The sequence below is a fragment of the Saccoglossus kowalevskii genome, chromosome 3 (genome assembly GCF_978046115.1).
Source record: "Saccoglossus kowalevskii chromosome 3, keSacKowa6.1, whole genome shotgun sequence".
NCBI classification, from domain to species: domain Eukaryota; kingdom Metazoa; phylum Hemichordata; class Enteropneusta; family Harrimaniidae; genus Saccoglossus; species Saccoglossus kowalevskii.
In genome coordinates this window covers 22100965-22124433 of record NC_140643.1, presented here as the reverse complement: position 1 = coordinate 22124433, position 23469 = coordinate 22100965, and the positions used below count along the sequence as shown (strand labels likewise).

At 34.2% G+C, this 23469-nt stretch overlaps 2 protein-coding genes across 13 annotated transcripts in view; both read left to right on the top strand.

Moving 5' to 3' along the window:
* Window positions 1–5140, top strand: part of LOC100368964 (uncharacterized) — a 38236-nt gene extending 33096 nt beyond the window's left edge. For all 8 annotated transcript variants that reach the window (XM_085496889.1, XM_085496887.1, XM_085496886.1 and 5 more), the window contains one exon: window positions 1676–5140. In XM_085496889.1, coding sequence (XP_085353015.1) covers window positions 1676–1777 — 102 coding nt within the window. In that variant the 3' untranslated portion in view covers window positions 1778–5140. The remainder of the gene's footprint in view (window positions 1–1675) is intronic.
* An 8176-nt stretch (window positions 5141–13316) lies between these two features.
* LOC100369109 (FERM domain-containing protein 4A-like) overlaps window positions 13317–23469 on the top strand; it is a 40035-nt gene continuing 29882 nt past the window's right edge. For all 5 annotated transcript variants that reach the window (XM_085496881.1, XM_078006242.2, XM_085496879.1 and 2 more), the window contains exons 1-3: window positions 13317–13448; window positions 18261–18326; window positions 19959–20053. In XM_085496881.1, coding sequence (XP_085353007.1) covers window positions 18261–18326; window positions 19959–20053 — 161 coding nt within the window. In that variant the 5' untranslated portion in view covers window positions 13317–13448. The remainder of the gene's footprint in view (window positions 13449–18260; window positions 18327–19958; window positions 20054–23469) is intronic.

The window sequence follows — 23469 nt, the reverse complement described above, 5'->3', positions numbered from 1 at the left end:
TCTGGTGCATTTGACCAATCATGGGAGCCTTTACTGTGGTCTGGTGCATTTGACCAATCATGGGAGCCTTCACTGTGGTTTGGTGCATTTGACCAATCATGGGAGCCTTTACTGTGGTCTGGTGCATTTGACCAATCATGGAAGCCTTTACTGTGGTCTGGTGCATTTGACCAATCATGGGAGCCTTTACTGTGGTCTGGTGCATTTGACCAACCATGGGAGCCTTTACTGTGGTCTGGTGCATTTGACCAATCATGGGAGCCTTTACTGTGGTCTGGTGCATTTGACCAATCATGGGAGCCTTTACTGTGGTCTGGTGCATTTGACCAACCATGGGCACATTTACTGTGGTCTGGTGCATTTGACCAATCATGGGAGCCTTTACTGTGGTCTGGTGCATTTGACCAATCATGGGAGCCTTTACTGTGGTCTGGTGCATTTGACCAATCATGGGAGCCTTTACTGTGGTCTGGTGCATTTGACCAACCATGGGAGCCTTTACTGTGGTCTGGTGCATTTGACCAATCATGGGAGCCTTTACTGTGGTCTGGTGCATTTGACCAATCATGGGAGCCTTTACTGTGGTCTGGTGCATTTGACCAATCATGGGAGCCTTTACTGTGGTCTGGTGCATTTGACCAATCATGGGAGCCTTTACTGTGGTCTGGTGCATTTGACCAATTATGGGAGCCTTTACTGTGGTCTGGTGCATTTGACCAATCATGGGAGCCTTTACTGTGGTCTGGTGCATTTGACCAATCATGGGAGCCTTTACTGTGGTCTGGTGCATTTGACCAACCATGGGAGCCTTTACTGTGGTCTGGTGCATTTGACTAATCATGGGAGCCTTTACTGTGGTCTGGTGCATTTGACCAATCATGGGAGCCTTTACTGTGGTCTGATGCATTTGACCAACCATGGGCGCATTTACTGTGGTTTGATGCATTTGACCAATCATGGAAGCCTTTACTGTGGTCTGGTGCATTTGACCAATCATGGGAGCCTTTACTGTGGTCTGGTGCATTTGACCAATCATGGGAGCCTTTACTGTGGTCTGGTGCATTTGACCAATTATGGGAGCCTTTACTGTGGTCTGGTGTATTTGACCAATCATTGGAGCCTTACTGTGGCCTGGTGCATTTGACCAATCATTGGAGCCTTACTGTGGTCTGGTGCATTTGACCAATCGTGGGAGCATTTACTGTGGTTTGATGCATTTAACCAATCATGGGAGCCTTTATTGTGGTCTGGTGCTTTTTCGCAGAAGACTCAAAAGTAGTTTGCAAAACACTCAGAAATAAATGTAATTTTAAACAATGAGAACAGACTTTATTTACATGGTTAGAACAATGATTGTATAAAATACTAGTTCTATCATAGACTCTATAGAACAATATTCAATTCATGTTTTTGTAAAAAAAATAGATGTAATGTAAAATGCTTTTTTCATCAAAATCATAGCATTAGTCATGGTGCTTTGCATACAAATCTGCCATTTTGACAGTTACAAGTGCTCATCTTGCTCGTCCCTTTGAATTATCATTCACCTTTAATTAGTCTTAACAAAATATACTATATTAGCCTTTCTATCCTTGTACTCCAGCATAAATTTTACACAAAGGATTCGATTTTCAATCCAACTTTTCATGTTTTTGTTTTGTTTTGTTTTTTGTAGGAGGAAGAAAAACAAACAACGATAGTGGAAGACAACCAACCAGAGTTTATGAAACTTAAACTCCGACATAGATCTGATAGTCAAGGGAGTAACAATTCATGACCACATTCCACACACTATTTTATCTACTCTTTTTATTATCTTCAATGGATTTGGGGAATTATTTTACTGGTTTAACTTAAAAGCTAATTCTTCTGCTACACCTCTTTGGGTAGGCTTTATACCGTGACGTTTAGTTATATAATTGAAATACAGCAACGTCATGTAAATCAGATTATAAATTCCTGAACTGGTCAAGAGTACTTAAAGTAGGATTTGTTCATAAGTCACTTATGGCTCTGTGTAATGTTTTATCAATAAACTCTATCATGTGATTAATTTTAACCAATCATGATGTAATTGGGCAATGTGTATGGATGTTTTTAATTTACTTATGCAGCATGTAAGAGACATAAATTCTTCATGATGATAGACAACAAAAATACATGCATGCCACAAAGTGCCACATGTAATAAAGCTAATTGTATTGTATCTTATTGAGCAAGTAGGGTTCATCTGTATTTGCATGTTACAATTCTTTCACATAGGCAATGCATGAAGCTAAACGTTTTTAAAATTCCATGGTCAGATTCTTCTGATCAGACAAAATATCTACAAAATCTGCTGTCTAATCATAGTTTCAAAAAGTCTGGAGTGTTGCTTCTCATCACATTCTGACCTTGTCTGTTACATCAGATTTGTTCGATCTGGTATCTGATAAAATTTTATATCCTTATCAGATTAATCTGGCAGTGCCATAGAAGATTATACAATCTGACCATGTCAGATCAGATTTGTCTGATCAGATACCTGATAATATTTATCTGATTAATCTGACCATAAGAACCCGACTTTATCCTTTATATATTTAATTAATACTGTGGAATACTTTATTTTCGCTGGAATTAATTTTCGCTAAAAGGGCTTTTTGGGCGTTTTGCTTGAAATTTATTTTCACTGATTTTTCACGAGTTTAATGTGAAATATAGGGAAAAAAGTATATTCGCTGGATTTTATTTTCACGGAATCATCCCTTCAGCGAAAATAGCGAAAATAAATTCCAAGCGAAAATAAAGTATTCTACAGTAATTCACAAAAGCAAGATATTTATCAATAAAACTCTCACAGATTCCTATAGAAGCACAACAGGCAAAGAAAACACTTTACTTATTGTTTTTAAATCCCAACTTAATTTTTTTTAAATAATTTTTGTATATTTATATTTATCAGATATTGCAACATCCTTTCCTCTTGATTACATCTCTCGGTTTTTGAGTTATCAAAAAAAAAAAACACCTGACAGTGTTTTTAATTAAATATTCTTCACTGTTTCCAACACCACCATTAAATACCAATACTTTGCCTTATGAGACTAGTAGTCTTGAAGTATGCAGTAACTATAAAAACAAATTTTGTGATTTCAAGTAATTTTGTCAAATTTACGTAAAACATTTACCAGTGGCATTAATGTATATTGTTAGAAATAAACAGTTATCAAACAAATAAACTGATTGCTATGAATTGACGTGTATATCTTGTCAATAGATTGACCAAATGTAACTCATCCTGTGTGATCAGCCTACATGTATGTATTTCATTATAGACATGTGGTCTTTATATGTGGCCAGTTGAATAATTAGTCTGTTAATGAAACATGACAACATGCGACGATAGATATAAATATTCTTGATTAAACTTAAAATGTCAGTCCATTATTTTGATCTTCATTATAAAATGTCATTTGTACAAAAAGAGGGCTGCTTACATTAGACAGATAGGATGAACAGGTTATCTTATGTTAAGCTGGTCGCTACCACAGGCTTGATTGTAGTTTTTATTGTATATCAGTTCAGGTGAACTTTTTTCCTAATTTACTTGTATTTGGAGGAATTGTACTGTCAAGTCGTAATTATGTATCTTTTATAAAATGACTGCGTATAACATAGTGGTGAGAAGCAAATGACAGGTTGTGAGCATTTAAACAGTTGCGCAATTGCAGCTTATTCACATGATCAAGTTAATCTCATCAAATCAACCATGTGACAAAATAAATCTGATCAAATATTTAAAAAAATGTATATCAATTGTTTTGTGGTAGAAAGATGAAATAAAAATAACACATCTCTAAAAGTCAGAGTGTTTAAAACATGGATGAGTTGAGTGATGTTGGGAGTGCTGCACATCGCATCGTTGATATACGGATAGTATCTGTTGCTACCAATCAGGGCTTGCTTATAAAATACAGCTACCGATACTTAACATCTTAACTTCTCTGCATTTCTGCACAAAATTTGAACTTGTGCTAGGCAATGACTGTGTCCCTAATAATCTAGTTTGCTTTTTTATGAAACAAGGGCAGTGTTAAACCTTTGATGTGTTTCTAAAGTTGCATTTGAAGATCAAGCTTACAGTGTCAGAACACTTTTCAAACGTGTTAATAAAATTCAAAACATATAATCAATCAAATTGAAAGCCAAAATGGTTGATACTGAAAATCATTAAAATTGAAGTTCTTGCACTTACAACCTGCAATTCAGACAATAAAATATTTCAAGTAATACTGGTTTTGGTAGTCACAAGACCCTCCAAACATGACTGATCTAAAGGGTGCAACTTTAAAAAAAAAAAAATTTTTATGTTAGAACAATATGTATTGTGTATGTATATTTAACCATATGTCTTCCATATCATTGACTTCAAAATCTACGCTTACAGGTATTCATTCTCATTACAAGCTAATGTATAAAATCATTTGTCTCTTTGTATTGTGATTTTTTCTTGCGGTGAGATGTTTGTACATTTTTGTGAAGCATGCTGCATGTATATTATCCCAGAATTATACATACATTTGAAAACTATTAAAAAATGTATTTCTGCCAGTATTCTCGGGAGCGGACATCCGGGTATTTTCACAGCATGGCAACCATCACTGTGAAAACAAAGGCTGAAAACTCCCAGAAAACAATACATTGAGATGGTTATTAAGACTTCCCTGAACAGTGTAACAAGATTACCCCTGCGTGTGTAATGCATATAAATTTGATTGTTCAGGATTACTTCAAAGTTGAGTTTGTTTTCTCGAATCTAGCTATTTTCACTGGCTCTTCACTCAGTGTGGAACATTTTGTGATGTAGCTCCATAGTATTGCACATGTTCCTGTGAGTGTGTAGAAAGTATCAGTATCATCATTATATGATGAAGAGACTGTTTCTGAAAAGTGGTTTCTTTCTATACTTTTCAAGTCCCCTTTCACATTAACTACATATTTAGTGGTCTTGGTAAAGTGAATAATTTCCTTGATCATGTTAGTGTTTTTTCAGGCAGATTTCATTTTTGATGTATAAAACTAGCTGGATGTGATTGCAAGCAATGTATAACTTATTATTAAACAGAATCTTAATAAATCGATACTGTCCATACCATAATATGCCCTTGCCATTTGTTATTGAGACACAATCAATGTTGTTAGAAAATATTAGAATGGTTGCAATCTGTTTTAAATGAAGATTATTGTTTGTGATTTCTGTAAGAAATTGGCTTTATCAATGCAAATCTGTTATAGTGGACAATTAATTGTTGGTGCTTCATGTTCACTTTTACAATGTATGCTTGTGATCAGGGAGAAGAAACAATTTGAATTTCATTTAGCAGGAAATAAAATGTGTGATTGCTATGCTATGCCTTGTCGTTTGAATTGTGGTTATCAATAAGTAATATACTGTAGAACGTGTTGAAATAGCTGCATGCAATTTTAGCGAATTTGACTCCTGGTATGAATTAACAAAATCTTAATTTAGCTAAAGTGTCGACTATCTCCCTGTGAGAATATTCTTTCTGTTAAATTAGCTACATCTTGAATTAGCGAAATTACAGATTAGCTAAAATAAAATGCTAGCTAAAAAGACGTGTGTACAGTATATACCGGTACGATTAATCTGTTCACAAAACTTTACGGTGGTCTTGTGAAGCGCCCGCTGGTGGCAACTTGGGAAATTTTTGAGAATATTTTCAAAGATTGAGTCTGTATCTTTCATGAAATAACCGTTCTGGTGAGGATGCCAGTTAGTGTTTTGCTGATATCCTAAGTAACCAGTTCCAGGAATCGGAATAAAGTGAACCAGATAGTATACGACAATAACAATAGAGGGGAAGCAAGGGGGTAGCTGGTACAGTTTTACGGGAAATAAAAAGGGCTTTTTACAATTTACAAGGAAAAAAAGACGTTTTTACAGTTTACAGTTGAATTGAAAATTGAATTTTGCAGTGAATTGTGTCATCTAGTCGTTTTACAATTTCGAAAATGTAATTTCCCTGGATTATTCTTTACGACTTTTTTTATATTTTGCATGTAAATTCTTGTACGTACCGAGAAAAATGACACATTTTTACAGTGTACGAAAACAATATTTGATTTATTACGTTGTACGTCTAGCCTGTGATTACAGAATTACGGAATTTATTTTTTCAATTTACGTTGTACGAACAATACACGGCTATCACAATACACGGCTACATCCAACTCTACTTGCGCTCTCTAGCGGCGAAGACTCGTGTGACGTAAATATTACGTAAATTTGTGAACTCAATGTTGGTGTTTGGTTGTGTAGTCGTCTGCCATTTATAATATTGTAAATTCTCCTTATTTTGTTTATTGGCAAGACGTCCTTTCATTTTTCTCACAGATGTGTTGTGTCGATAGAGGGCGCGATTTATAAAGACCGTGCACTGATCTCTAATTTTCCATAAACTCATGAAATCTCTTTTTTTATTTTATTCGTAACTAATCCATCAGACAAGAAGCGCAATTAAAGAAACATCTTAAACAACTGAGCGATACATGACAAAACAAATACTTAAAACATAACATAACCTAGAAAAAAATACTAATAAAATAAGCTGAACAGTGGTAAAAAAAAAGGGGAATTTTATGATATTATGGGAAATGCCCGATTGATAATAAATGTTATCACTGAGGATCCGCTCAGGAACATGACAAGAAATTTTATAAACTATAGAATATTATGGACAACTGTAAAATTGTTATCATATAACGATGTAAAATACAATTAAAATGCGTTGACAAATAAGTACACAAAAGATAGTATGTCTGGTCGTATGGTTTATTATATCCGAGTGTATGCAGACGTGGCAAATAAAAATAGTGTTCGAATAAAAAAAAATATTTCCAGCTGTCTGTCTCGTATTTACGTAGCGAGTACATTCCAGCATGTTACCCCATTATTAGTGCCGTCGATGCTATTAAGCGCAGTATTCATCTGAGAATTTCAGCACACACTATAAAACACAATGGTAAAACAGCAGCTAAACATAAATATATTTTATTATACAACTGACAGTCTATCGACGCAATTCGACAACGAGTGTCTGTAAGAAATTCTACAGTTTATTTCATGCTGGTATGTAAACCTTTAAAATTCAATGAATTCAACAGATATAGTATGTACTCAGTGAGCACGTGTATAATAATATATTGCTTTGTTGGAGTCCCTATGTTCAGTGTTTTCTTATTTAATCTCGCGAATTAGAATATTAGATCAGACCAATTTCGTTAAGCAGAATCTCAAAATATTTAAATTCAGCGGGTTTGGGTAAAAGACTGGAAATATTGACAGGATGCGATCAATTAACAATGATATACGGTTATTAAATGTTTAATTTATTCAGTTTCTGATGGTTTCCATCAGCTGTAAGAATTCAGTGTTCCAAATTATGAGAAATGATTTACTCGTGTACCAGTGTCAAAGGGCACTAGTTATCCAGCCCCGATCGGCTCCAGTGCATCGCTTGCCTCATGTTTTTTTCGTTTTCCAACATTCTGAGCGTACTTATCCGGGGTTGGGACACAAGACTATGTAGTTACAGACACGTGTATATTGTTAAGTAGAATACCATCACGTAACGTTCCCTCAAATGTTTCAAATTTAAACCAATCAAAGGTCAACAGGAGAGCCTCGTTTTCAACTTGAAACGCATCCCATCCAAACGCATGACCACATACATGTCGCCGTTACGTACTGTTTTATGGACATTTCCACTTCAGTTGCTTCATTGGCGCTGGTACGTCTTTATACCGCCCTCGTCCCTCCTATCACGATTCAGGCTCAGTAGTGCCTCGTCAGCGGAAACATATACCAATTAACATGTGTTTATAGTATGGCCAAATCATACGGGAATTATTAGCAATAATCATACAGAAGCACGCGCCTTAAATTAAACATGTGGCATCGAACTGCATCGTGACTTCACATACTCTCTACATATTACTAAACAATTATTACCATGCCGCAAAAATCCACTTACATTTTAATTATCAGACACTATTTCCAGACTAATATTGCTCAAAACACACAAATAACAGGGTCCGTTTGGCTTGTTGCTGAGTATGCGACTATAAAACTACTAGAAGTTCCCGAGACCGGGGCGAGGTACTAATATATAATAACACGTGGCACTATACTACCAAAATTGGTGACCATGCCACAAAAGTCAGTTTTACTTTTTCCGAACTAAAAGTACTTTAAGATGAAATATTTTCTGTGCATACATTGAATTTAAATACAGTTATTGAACATATTTTTTGAAACTTAACGTTTACTAACTTCGTGGTAATAAAATTATATACAGCATTGATATTTTCAACACTTACCCGAACAAACAATATATGTACAGAATAAAGTAAAAGAAGCTACTTTCGTGTAAGTATTCTAAGTTGTGTTTGTGTTGTATTTTCGGATACCTAGACAAGTGTATAGCGTTTGTTATAACATATACATGTATGTGTTCCTTCTTCAACGAACAAATTCTCGGGGCGGACATCCGGGCATTTTCTACCGCCTGGCAACCCTCGCGGTGAAAACAAAGACCAAAAACTCGCAGAAAACGATACTTTGCAATGGTTGTTGAGAGTCCCCTGAACAGTGTAACAAGATTAGCCCTACGTGTGTAACATATATGACTTTGGTTGTTCAGGATTACTTCAAAGTTGAGTTTGTGTTGTTTTCTCGAGTTTTCACCGACTCCACCGGCGTTCCACAGCAGCGCGCACAGAGCCCATAGAAATACGTGGTACAGTGGTGCGCGTCTTAGCAACGTATAACGTCCGTGACGTAGCTCCGCCCCCGAGGATACAAGTAAAAAAAATATCGTTCTCATAGACAACTTTGTTTAGTTATGTAATCTTTGACCATTTAGAAATTTTACCATTTTTGACCTTTTAAATTTTCCAGAAATTATTTCCTTATTAACGGAAAACTAAAAATCAAAACATTACCAACATTGTGAATGGCCTCTCTTCCACCAATTTACATCAAAGAAAGGCTCAGTCGCTAGCGGGCGCAGTTTATACGAATTCAGACACAGTTCCTGTAATGAGCTTATTCTATGAACATTTGCAAAATCGCGATAATTTTGAAAGTAAATGATCCTAATATTTTGCATAATTGTTAACTGATGAGGGTCATGTGCTACACTCTTAAGACGTGTTTTTATATGCAAGTGAAACACAATTAACAATAAGAAAATAAAAGGAATAAATATGCCAGGTCATGCAGCTGTCAAAAATTAATGTGTTCGAATAAAACAATATTTAATTTAAACAAACGAGTAATGCATGTTTTCTGTGACAATGAATTAGGGCAGCGGGAGTTCAGACAACTATCGACTCGAGTTATTTATAGTTGCTGTGCCGGGTCAGAGGGAACACTGATGTGATTGTCCAATAAGTTGAACTAAGTCACGTATCAAGGCACAATGGGCGCGGTCGTAAGTCCAAATACTAGTATATAATTATCTATTACAATTATCTACTGAGATAAATAAAAACGATCTCTTTAGGTGTATTCGACCACACCCTAAACATTTTAACATATATTGCGGGTATTCGACCTACTGATTAGGGGCAACGTATCATTACAATTTCTTGTTTTAAAACCTCCTCATATTTATTGATTTTGACACACATGTTACAATAATGACATCACGTACGTACATTTGGTTCACACGACGTTGAAGTATTATTTAGGATCAACAACTTTTGCATGTTTAAAATAGACATTATAAATATTTATTACGGGAATATAAAATGGAATGATTTTCATGTTGAAAGCAAAAAAAATCATGATAACAAAATGTCCTAATAGTTCTTGACAATCATAAGTATACCCATCTTATAACTACATATTATTTTTCGCCATATGTAAACAAATGAAATTTATAGTTTTAGTGAGAACGTGTTACCGTAGAAACCAATGGTAAAGGGCTCAAAAATCACCATTTTCATAGATACTTCTTAACCTGTTGTTTTTTGCGAAAAGTGGTTTCATAAAATTGATGAATATATACTTTATCTTGGTATTGTGAACATAAAATAAAACCATGTTTTAAACGTCGAGAAAATCTGATCATTTGTTTCCATGGTAATCAACTGCCTTAAACACTAGTAGGCAGTAGTCATGGCGATGTGTCGTGTTTGATACGAGTTCCATGTGAAGTATATGTATAAGGTCTTATGCACATTGAATTACCAATTTCATGTTTCAAGATATTGCATAAGCGTTATGGACTGTTATTGTGGGATGGTGCACCTCATCAGGGACTTTATATGAATATCTATCAGTAATTGTAATAATAGTAATAATAATAATACTAATAGTAATAATAATAATACTAATAGTAATAATACTAATAGTAATAATAATAATAATAATAATAATAATAATAATAATAATAATAATAATAATAATAATAATAATAATAATAATAATAATAATAATAATAATAATAATAATAATAATAATAATAATAATAATAATAATAATAATAATAATATGTAAATACTTGTATTGTGTCTTATATTTACTGTTATCATCCGGTCCACGACAGGGCTTATTGTAGCTCGATACGTTTTCGTAAAACTTAGTCGTTTAAAGTTATTGCTATGTATCCAACGGTTGATGTATTGATGTTGTCTACTTGTTTCCTTATTAAAAAAAATGTTAGCTTACTACAAAATTATATCATTACACATAAACTGAAAAAAATACTAACATTTTTTTTAAGCATAAAGCATATGAGTACCACATTCAAAAATGAAACCCTAACAATCAAGGCCAAGATTCAAAACTTTCAAACTGCTAAAATAAAAAATAAAAAAATTCACTTTAATGTACCAGGAAACAACAAACAGATATTGGACTACTATCTAAACTCAGATTAAGTTCTCATAGGCTGAATATTCTCAACAAGACGCCATCAGAGACCAAAAAAAAATGAATTAGACCGAAGAAAATGCAATGAAATTGAAGATGAGATACGTTTTATGCAAACTGTTCACTGAACAAAGAAAAGCATTGTACTCAATTTTCTCAAAAGCAATTCTCAAACACCTCAATACAATTCAAAAGTTTATTCATATAGTTACACAAACAAAAAACTATTACTAATAAAACTAATAAACTATATTAAAACAGCAATAACAATCAGAAAACCATTTCTTGAATGATTTTATCATTATCAAACTTTTCGTTTAACAAAAATGTATCTTTATTACATTTTTTACTCAAACTAGAAATGTATTGTTAAATAATAAAGAATTATCTTTTCTTATCTTTACCAATTACGGTAATACTGGTTAGACGGTGAGTTTGTCGATATATTGATCTACATTGTGATTTCGATTATAATAGCTGTTTTTGTACAACATTGTGAAGTGGGCATTCAATCAACTCGCCGTTTATGTACTAGTATGCCAATTGTTATTGTCGCAAAAATTCCAAACTTCAGTCCCGCCATTATGCCCCCGGCTTTGAGTCGTTTCCTGCTTTGCACCTTTTTGGTCGTGTCAGGTGTCAAAATGTCGGTAATAAATAGGTCGCCATTTGACCACTTTAAGGTGTGATCGGGACAACCGAGGTCGTTGGCACAACGATTTATGTCGTGTACATTGATTTATCATGGAGGTTGCCTGTCCGAGGTGTTGTGGAGGTATATTTTTCAGAGGCGGCACGACATTTTGCATGAGGGGCGGGATCTGTAATCTAGACCATCTAAAACGCTAGTTCCTGTATTTTGAGGGGCAAATTTTGCTGACACAAAGGGTTTCAGCGTAAGTTTTGTTTTGGCCCCTCGGTGCCGTCACCACTTTTTTTCTGGAGAAAACCTCGACGTTTTTTTGTTTTTTTCCCGTAAGATGATTATATTTCCTTATAAAATATTTCCATTAGTTGACAGCATAAAATAAAATATTACTAGTAAAACACAATACGGTGATATAATGCTTGTAGAGTACCAGAGGGTAATTTGAAGAAGTTTGAGGGATTGTTATCTTCTCATGGAGTACGTCTCGTGGAATATCCTAACCATGGAGGTTTTTCTCTTTTTACCTCCATGCCCTAACCGACTAAAGTTCCTTGTTTTAGCTTTGTCGTCATCGGGTACGATCCGGCAACAGTGTATCAATATTCACTGCGTCATAGCGGTGGGGGTTGAACGGACATGGTTGCATTAAAAAAAAAAACTGAAGCAACGATTTATCGGACAGGGTAATTTGCATTCGAGGAAATGGTTTTCAGTCTATTGTTCGGAAAAGTAGAACCGTCTATTGTTTGGTCTTCCGTTGGCATTGATATAACCATAGGCATGCAATAGGTTCGTCGGAGGGGGGTAAACATTGAGCTCTATCACGATCATTTAGTAACCATGGCTACACTGAGGTGGCTCCAGTGCAGCCCCCTTCGTCAAACTGATTATCCTGGTATTTGAATAGGAAACCACTCAGACATTCTCGGCGCCGAATCTTTTCTATACTGCCACTATGGATACTATACAGGTCTACATACAGCCCCTCAGCAAACTTAGCGCTAGTTAGGTTGTCCACAGTCCCTCAACACCTGGGTTGTTGTAGTTTTCAAGATATGGTGTTTCATTCATATTTGCGTGTCTTTTAGTTTTGAATATGAACACAAAATATGAAGTTTTTTTTTTAATTCAATTGAATGCGTTACAATATTGTTGATTTCTACACAAGTTACCAGCTTTCTTTTACCCAGTAGGACTTATTTTGTGGCTGATAATATAAACTACTAATATATGAAAACATGCACAAATGAGCAATATGGAAACTACTGTCATTTGACCATTTACTAGTAAAACAAAATTAGTATTCTCCATAATTCCCCAACAATTCATAACCATAAGTATATAAATATATCAAAGGAGTCAACGGGTGAATGGCTCACAATCCCAATTTTCATGGGTGTTTGACACATTCTTCTGAAAAGTACTTCGGTGACAATACTTTTTTTATCAGAACAGCATAAAATAAAGCCATATGTTCAAAAGTTAAAACGAGCTAGCGTATATGGAATGAAGTTTCAAAATAAAAAAAAACTAATAATCACAGCATTACTAGAAAATTCTGAATAGTGCTATATACTTGTAAACATAGTACTTGGTTGAAGAAGTTTTCTGCCTTCGTTTTACCGCTGGAAGATAAAATCTACGTACATTCTACGATAACACTTTCACTAATCACGTGGCAATGAGAAATCGGATAAGGTTCGGTTTGGGTCGTCCATTTCCGGCTCAAATGGAACTCATTAGCATAATTTGTAATGGCGGAGCCAAGGTTGTCGGTTTGAAAATGAAGCTGATAAAACGACAGCGACATTTACGCTGTGGGTGCTACATAGCTCGTAGAAATCGTAGAAAAACACGGTAAGTACACTGAGGTGTTATGTGCTAGACCGTTTTGATTAGTTTTTCGTTAGCCATTGGTGAAACTGTTTGTTTTGGTTTTACCGTAAAGAGATGGTTGTATAATTGTTTGTATGTAGTGTACTGTACGCTTCTGTCATTGACAGCTTCGTCATTCGCTGATTTCTGGTCTATAATCACAATGGAGTGGACCGAAATCATCCATATTTTTATCAATACAATGTTGTATTTTCGTTTGTGACTATCCTGCAGAGTTCAAACTGCAGTTCGATTGTGATTTAATGTTCAACTGCATAGGCATACGTAAAAACAAAGAAATTTACTATTAGCGGATATCGGTGTGACACTGACAGTGGAGTGATTCATAGTGTGCACGTACGTATGCCGGTAAACGCTGACTGTAAGCATGTTGATATGGCTCGTGTCCTGTCGTGTGTCCATCATACAGCTACACTGGAAATCATAATAATACATGTGTGGCATATTTTCCTACCTTATTCTATAATTTCGCAGACAAACAAAAGGGGTGTGTTATCACGGTGGAGGTGGACAGTTTTACTTTTCTGTCCATCCTTTCTCGTATGTACATATTCATTCAGCAATGTGGCTTTCTTTTCAAAATGTCGGCGATCATTCGTCAAATAAATATTCTTTCTCTGTACACGAGCAGCTTATATACTAGCTAATAGTTTAATTCAATTAAACTAAAAATGACACATTCTTTATTTTTCACTTAGTACAACAAAGAAGGCACCTTTGTTTTAGTGTCAAAACAGATTATTGAACAATGTTTTTTACGTCCTTTGTTCAGAAAAATTCCTATGCTCCCTCAGTGCTCATTGTGAAATGGTTTGTTGTTTACCGCTCTAGACAACATTGGAGTTCGCGTGGACCAGATTGTTGTTTACAATTTTTTTTGGAATTTGTGCTATGTACTAATGATTTAAAAATGATGTAACATAACACTTAAAAATACCTAATGTTTGTCAAGGACTCTGTAAAAAAATGCGTGACATGGATGTTATGATCATTGTAAAAAAGATGTCAAAATAGATTTTATTGTTTTATTAATATAAGGAAAATAGACCATTGGCCATGAAAGAATATAATAGAGCCAACATTATTTTGTTACATTGCTCAGTACTTCAGTCCCTAGGCGCCAGTGGTATAATTCCCTTAATATGAATTTGTTAGTGCAATTTAGTATATCTGTTGCTGCATTCAGTAGGGAATAATATTGCTGGAGAAACTGTTTACGATACTTTTGATAGTTCAGTATCACTATAGTATTTTTCATTGGTCGGGTCACAGGTATTGTAAAGATACTTAGGCATTTAGCTTTGCTGTGACTGTCATAGTAATTTCCTGTTCTGGACTGATTGTACATAATTAGCTGGTCTATTATAAAGCCTTTCCATGATTAAAAGGTCATCTTTGAATCATAGCAGATACAGAACCATAGCAACAACACCTGCATGAAGCTTGTCTCGCTTTGTCTGTTAATAAGTAATAAATCAATACACGATTATCATTTATGTTATGCCCTCGGTTCTGAAATTAGAAAATATAATATTTAGTTCTATTATGAACAGCTGATTATGAATACTACTTCATTTTGAGATCATAGTCACTTTGTAATTACTGACAACATGATTACTGCATGTCATCAATTTAAAAGTAGAAATTATATCATATTGTGTAGGTTTAACATAAAAATATGATTGATGATATTTATACACTTGACTACCTGGCCTTTGTACTAGTGAGTCATTATATTTATATAGAAGTGGGCGATACTCTGTATAGTATTATCTCATTTATAATAAATATGATTAGAAATGTTCCCCCCTGTATATCTTGGGATATTTTATTATTGTATGGGTTTTAGTTTGTGATATGTTTAGATAGGTTAGCTACTAACTGTACATTCACCTGTGTTTTAAATTTTTATAGGATTTATAGCATGGTATTTGGGTACAAGCAATAATTTTTCAGATGATTTTCTCATTTGTTATGGTTTAGAGAATAGCGAGATGCTAGAGGTTTTTATATGGTTTAACAAATTAATCTTAAAATTGTGTTTTGTTTTGTGGTGCATGATTCATAGACATGTATGCATGTTCAATGAAGGACATTTGAACCGAGCTGTCATAATGTGAGTTTCAGTGAGCCGACATAATTTGCTGGCTTTTGAACTGGAAATACCAGTGTTGTTAATGAAGTCTTTGCATACAAATTGTTTTATCATGAGCAAACTTGACCATATTCTTGTACTTTGACTTCTACTAGATAATGGTGACTACTAGTACAGCAGTATAAATTATGAAATGTTATTATGTGTGCACTTGTACACCATTTTTGATTTAATACACTGTATTTTAGTTATCTTGATTTGCAGGCTATTATTATCATTTGTGCTTTATACGTGAATTACAGAGGTGATGCTAATGTAAAAATAGTTCTTACTTTAACAATCAGTTTACGACAAATGCGTTATTTGGTTTTATAAATTGTATGCATGTGTTTCCATTGGATATGTGCTTCTAATAGAGTAATTATGGTATACATGTATATATTTTTCGTTACTGTAAAGTTTTTAATATATACCTGTACTTCATGGTAAAATTTTTACATAACATGCATATTATATTTATATGTGACAACAAATATTTACCTGTACATTATTGTCTGAACATGTAAAATCAAAGACACTCTTTTCTTTAGTGTCTTTGGTAAATTACTGTACTCGGGTCATTTTAGGTCAGATGTGCACACATTTGTGAAATCTCTTTTGTTCAGTGCAACTGTCACATTACATTTATTGTACCACGTTGCTGCCTATTACTTTGAGTAGGGTCAAATCACAAAGAGTGGTAGTGTTTGGGTTTCTACAAATCATGGAGCATTCATGCTAAGATGTCACTAATAGTACGGTAGTGCTTCTAACATGTACTAGTATTTGTTCTTGGCACTATGACTGGTTTGTGTTTATTTTGTAAGTTTTTTTCATGGTTTCCTTTCAATGTTTGTTGTAAAATGACATAATATGAGATGTTTAATATGAAAACAGTGTTTTTTTCATTGAATTGTTATTCTACATCTTTAAATTGTCACTTGTGTTTACATTTTCGTAAGACAGTTTGTCTCATGGGAGAAATAAAACTGGGACAAAAATGTAAAAATATAGGTGAAGGTCTCTGACTCATATCCAGTGAGAACACTGGTTAATATACTGTAAAATGACTAATATTCACTGGGTTTAAATTTCACTGATTTAGCATTTCAGGCATATTCAGTGGGTTTTAAATTCACGGTTTTATCATTTAGATAATGTGTTCTATGCTAAATTTTACATATCGAGTGGGTTTTTAATTTAGCGCATTTTCCAATCAGCGAAATAAGCTAAATTAAAACCCAGTGAATAATTTATCCTTTTACAGTAGTTTCACCAATTCACTGAAATGACATAGATATTTCAAAATCTTGCCCAGTAAATGATCAAGGACAGTGATTTAGTAGCTATCAATAACAATTGTGCTGACACCACTGAATAACTTGCTGGTGAATTTATGGCTTAAAAATTGAATACCAGCTCTTGCTTGTCAGCCAGCCAGCCAGCCAGCCAGCCGGCTGTCCTGTCGATTTACATAGTAAGTGTTACTGTTAGTAGACACCTCTGTCAGTTTTTGCCATCTTTATTACTCGCTGTAATTCCTCTTTGATTTGATGTACAATCTGTGGATGCTGAAATATTAAATATAATGCAAATTGACATTCTATGTGGCAGTGATTTTATCAAAAAAGTAAACAGCTGTTCACTATATCATTGAAATGGGCAACAGAGACATTACGTCATCAAACCCCTGATCATGTGACCACAGTCAGTCATGTGACATCTAATATGGTACAATTGGTGTAAGCAAATTCATTTTGTGTTGCATTTAAACAAGGCTTTTTTTAGATAAATTCATGATTATATATTAGAATGATTATATATTAATGATTGATCAATTAAATTTTCAGTTGAATGTTTGCTATTTATTTTATATATTCGTATCTATTTTGTATTCATTTCAAGCAATTGAGTATGTTGTTTACTTAATTTTACAAGCTTTAGTTCACCATGAATAATCTGTATTTCATAATGTCCTGTGATGGATAATTATTACTGTGCTATTGTCATATCCACAAATTAATAATTAAACTCTGGTAGGATGATATATATTGTATTCTATTAAACTCATGAAATTCAATTAATATGACTACCCCTACTATTTAATATACAATCTTATTTAAAAATTATTGAATATTATTATTTTTTGATATTTATTTATTAAAATTTATGTGTTAAATCTAAAAGAACATTTATATAATGGCAGTGTAAAAATGTCAGGGTTCGCCCGACGTCTGAAATGAGGCAAGGCATTTGAAATATTACCCAAGTGAGTGATATCACTTTTATTCAGAGCACAGCACATCATAGATTGAATTTATTTCTTTATAATCACCAGCCATGCTATGGATCACAAGATGGTGTTAGAGCTAACAATTGATATGGCTATTAGTAAAATAAGCTCTCAATAGTAGATTGGGGGCGATATCATTAGACTGGCTACGTGCAAATATTTAGTATTCTCCATATTTTTAATTGATTGTGGTATATGATAAGACATTCCTGTCAAACCAATGACCTCTGTACTGTACACAGAAAAAGCTCTTGGTGGTTATATTTGTTTAATTAATATTTGCCAATGCTTAGTTTTTTTTTATTCATGCACATTCTGAACTTGTTATTGTTTCTTTTTGTAACAGATGACTGACGGGCGACGGACCCAGGTTGTACTCCTGGACGAAAGGCGTCTGGAGTTCCTGGTCCAGGTAAGAAATTTCAACTTTTCTTTTCCTCAGTGGTGACGCGCAGTACCTTTTAGCTAGTAACAGCCATTAAAGCAGTCTCTCATCAACATTCTTTGCTTGCCATTAGTTGTTTGCATATTCACAGCTTAGTAACTGAGAAATTACAGGGTTACAGACTAAAAAGAAGTCTTTGCAACTGGTACCCGGCCATTAAAATATAACAATAAAGCTTAGTAAATTGCTGACATACAGTCCCCCCCCCCCCCCTAATGTGTTCTACTGTCTAGGGTGTAATCGTCATGAATGTTTGAGAATTTTGAAAGGATATGGTCTATAGGATAATAGCTGTGTACAAGTAACCATCCAGAGTAAAGTGACTTAGGAGGTACTTGTACTTGATGTTAGACAGCGTTAAAAACATGGCCTGATACAACCGTTAAAGATCAGGTTCAAAAACACCATGCACTTAATAGACTGTATGGTATTTGTCAAATACACTTTGAGCTGAAAATAATTGCAGCTGCTGTTTACTGCCATTTGATACTACCTTGTCTGTTTCTAAGGGTCAAACATCCTATAATTCCTGGGGTCGGGTTGGTGTGGGGTAAGGTTTTGGCAGGTTCAGTCAGAAATTCAGTCTTCAAAATTTCTGCGAGTTATTATTTCATATGCAGATCAAATTTCTCGACAGTGATACAAAAAAGACATGTTGTGAAATTCAATCCTGAATTGCCTATTTTTATAGTATCAATATTCTGTATGATTCATTTCATCAAGATGGTGATCAAAATAGAATAAAAACGTAAATAGCTATTTTGGTTCCTACATATTTGATTGCAAGGTTGTGGGAGAATTGAAGTGTAAAAACTAATTTATGCTTGGATTAATATTGTTTTGCGACTTTACTATGGTTACTATCAACTGTTATGTACATTCTGTTATGGAGTGGCTGTGATAATATACATGTATCTGTGTTTAGTAGTTAAATTGTTATAGAATGAATGGTGGCGTTTTCCCATGAGATACATACATGCTCACATCTAATTATGTAGTGGTTAATTTGCATAATTTGAAGAAAAAACAAACAGATTTTGTGGAATAAATCTGACAGAGCCTTGGCCATTATCCTGGTAGTTTATTCAGTTTCAGCTCAAACCCCTTTTTTCAATGCATCATGTAGTTCAACCAACTTAACTTTGTTACAATTTATAGAAACCCAGTTTTGCCTTCATGGTGTGTTCTCATGTCCTTGTGCTGTTAACCATCATCCAAGAAATTGATTTGTTTCTGACGTTACATTTCCCCTTTCACAATATGCCGAGTCTCTTAATATCCTTCATAAATGTAAATGTAAATGACATATATCTATGGTAAAAGATATCTATTTTAATCTTCCAGTATTCCATGCTTCTTTTTTTAGAAATGCACTTAACTTGGCATTGACAAGTTTAACACACACCCAACTTGTGTTCTATTCGCACAATATTTTGTGTTTTAATGATAAAATTACACAAATGTTTGCGAAGAACACAATCTAACCGGTGTTATTGTTTACAAGATAAATACACTAATATTGATGACTGATATTGAATTTAAAAAAAAATGTATAAATAAATATTGTATTTCAAATAATCTCTATGTGTTTATTTGCAGTCCAAGTTGTTTTCGGGAGATTTGCTGGATCTGGTAGCCTCACATTGTAATTTAAAAGAAAAGGAGTTTTTTGGTTTAGCATTCACTGATGAAACGTAAGTAACTGATTTGATTTGAGTTTAATTTCTTTGGCATGTATTCTTTAAACATGCGGCAGATATTTGGCCAGGGTGGTTGGATCTATATTGGGTTATGATTTCTTAATGAAATAATATCACTAAAATATACATTAGCACATGTTGTCCGCCACACACTATAGTGCATCTGCGTCAGATGTAAACTAAAGGAACATTGTAGTTACATTATTAAATGAATGTAGATACGGTTTTTAGATATAGTACAGTGTACACTATATTGTATGTAGTTTTCCATAACATGGAATTGTTGTTGCTAACATTCTTTTCCTGTCAGTACTAAATCACGGTATTCTTATCATTATTGCGTTGACATCTTTTTTATCATCACATGAATATATAACGTGGTTTCCAACCTTTTGTTGGACTGACAATTCATTATTTCTCTGTGCCCTCTGTCAACTGGTTCAGGGTCGGTTGCCTGTCTCAGAGAATGCATGTGCAAATACACACCTGAATTGCTATGCCAGTCATTTGTCTGTCCAGGTTAAATGTACTGGTTTCACTGCCCCACCTGTACTAAGGACATTGATATAATGTTTGTTCCCTATCTCTATTGTTGCCCATCTGTCCAATTTACTGATTTCCATTTCTTTTTCACTTTGTGTGTTTGCATAGTCCCCCACATACTGCGAATTCCAATAGTAATGCATTGTGTGTCCAACCTGTCGCTGTCTCATGAATTGTAATGAATTCTATTTCCTTTTATTAAAAGTTTGACAATTCTATGTTCAACCTAATGCTGGCAGAAGTCACTGTCTATTTGGTCTACCAGTCCCACTTGATTTCATACATTTAATATACTGTTTTAGTGTAGGTATTCTTATTTTATACTTTGCATATCAAAAGAAACTAAATTCATTCTCTTTGCTTTCAATAAACCAGTGCTTATTATCCCTAAAAAAATATAGATTTGCTTAATCACTTGACTCTTCTTCTATTGATTATTTTTTAGTTTTTGTTATAATTTGGCAGAATTTATAAAAATGTTTTAAAGTGACCCCTGTGGACTGGCGTGTGCACTGACCAGAAACAAATCATGTTTTGGGGGCCTTATACTCAATCAAGTGACAGTATAACACATACATCCTCATTCCAGTACTGAAACAAAACTATGGGAGCTTGCCTGATTAATAAAGTAAATCATTTATTAACCAGTTAACCTGATCAAACCAGGTCAGGAAACTTCTTTTGATTGTGATATATTTTTGTACAAGTAACATGGCATTATTTTTGTCACTGCCTGTGTATCTAAATTTAGTGCATCACAAGAAACAGGATTTCCTATACTTGATGACAGAGCAGAGCTGTTCTGATTGTCCATTGTTTATTCATCATATGTCAACAATTGTATTAGATTTCTTCTTGAAACTTACCCAACTGATATTTTGGTAAATGTGTTGATTTCATGATGATATTTTCAACTCTCTTTTTTTTTGTCATTTTTGGTTAAAAATGCTATTTCCAAATGTACATATTAGGATCAGGATCATAAATTTAATAATTTTAATAAATAATCTATAATATAGTTGAACTGATTTGAGATTTAAAAAAAACTTGAATACTATTCCTCTCAGTTCAGCTCAGCTGCTCTACTTTGTAAAAAGTGGCATACCATCTCTTATTACTTTCTGTATGTATATATATACAATATGTTAGAAATGCAATTAGCCTGGTAATAACGCTGTACTTAATATTATCAGTGTTTTTTTGCCTGGGGTAACGAACGCTTAGCTTGCTAATAAGATCAAGAAGTAATGCAAGTTGTATGATTTCTGTATGTTTCCTGTTACAAGCCTTAGTAATCAACTAGCCCTGATTACCTGATATCTTACAATAACACTGACTTTTCAGTCAGTGCATTCATTTCCATTTACTGTGACCAAGCAACAGAGTTTTGTTAATAGAACATGAAGATATTTTGAATAATAACATTTTAAAAATGCTAGCTCCTTCTCAAGTGGACCATTTGTTGGCTGCTTCTGGCTATTCCATGTGTGTGGCTTGTTTACGAAAGGGTGCTGATTCCAATTTCTGTTCAACTGCAATAACAAGTCCATTTCTGCTGGACACACAAGTACACACTCTCCCATGTATCTTACTGTGTTATCTCATTTCACCACAAAGACGGGATGACCTATTTTATTAATATAATCCGCTGATGTCCTTTCTAACCCTGCAACATTGCTCATTATGCACAAGTGTTTTGAAGTCTGCATGTTGTGATCGTCTTCTTTCATGCGGAACCATTTTGGCACCGTAACTACAGTCACTCTGTTAAAAGTGCATGCACTCTGGACTGTTATTTGTTGGTGTTTAGATGGCCAAAATCTGAATAAACCAGCTTACAATACAGTCAATTGATTGTTTACATGTGTTGCTATTGGAGATGTGTTTCTAATAACATAAATATGGTATTGGCAGTGAATTACTGTTCTCCAGATGTTCTGAAGCATCTTCATATAAGCATATCCCTTTGAGCACCGTTTACATAATAAAATGTTACATTTTACAATTATGTTCATTTGGTACAGAATGATCAAAGCAACTAACATTTTGGCAGGAACAATTATGGTGCTCAAAGGTTTTATCTTATGAATAAATACTATAGTAGGAAATAGAAGGGCCAATTATTGGTGTTATCAACATGTGCAATGGTAATTGGCATCCAATGATTCCATGGTGCAATCACTAAAAATCATGGGAAATCTCCTCTTTGTGAAACCTCTGGCATCTCCTCAAGAAGCTTCAATAATAACTACTGTTATATGTGATGGATTAATAAAGATTAGCAAAGTCGCATGTAATCATGGGTGTGGCTCATGAATCAAATTGGATTAAGTTTCCATTGCATTACAAGATTAGTTTCCATTGTCACAAAAGAATGTTTTCTAACAATCACAGCTGAATCAGTCAGTAAACTTGCATGAACTCTAGGTGCTCTCTATTTGATTTAAATACCTATGGTTAAATGATACTTTGGTGAAGTTATTCACAGTAAAAACAGCAATGTACGAGTTCAAAGTGTGATAGAAAATATCAATGTTGCATCAAGGTGTACTGTATTTTATTTTTGTTTCAATTGTAACTAATTTCTCTATTGTGAGTACAGGAACAGTCAGTGAAATAGTTACAACCACAGTTGATTTAACATATAAAAAAATTGAGGTATAATATTGGAAGTTATTGCTGTCATAGACCAACAATACCCCAGATAGTGCCAGGATGTGTAACCTTTATGCCTATTACCTGTGTAAGATTACACAAATGAAAAATGAGAAAGCCAAGATTACAATCAAGGATCATTGCATGCACTGAAAGTACTAGGTGCTAAGTATACAATCTAATTTACCGATTTCACACGAACGTGAACTGTA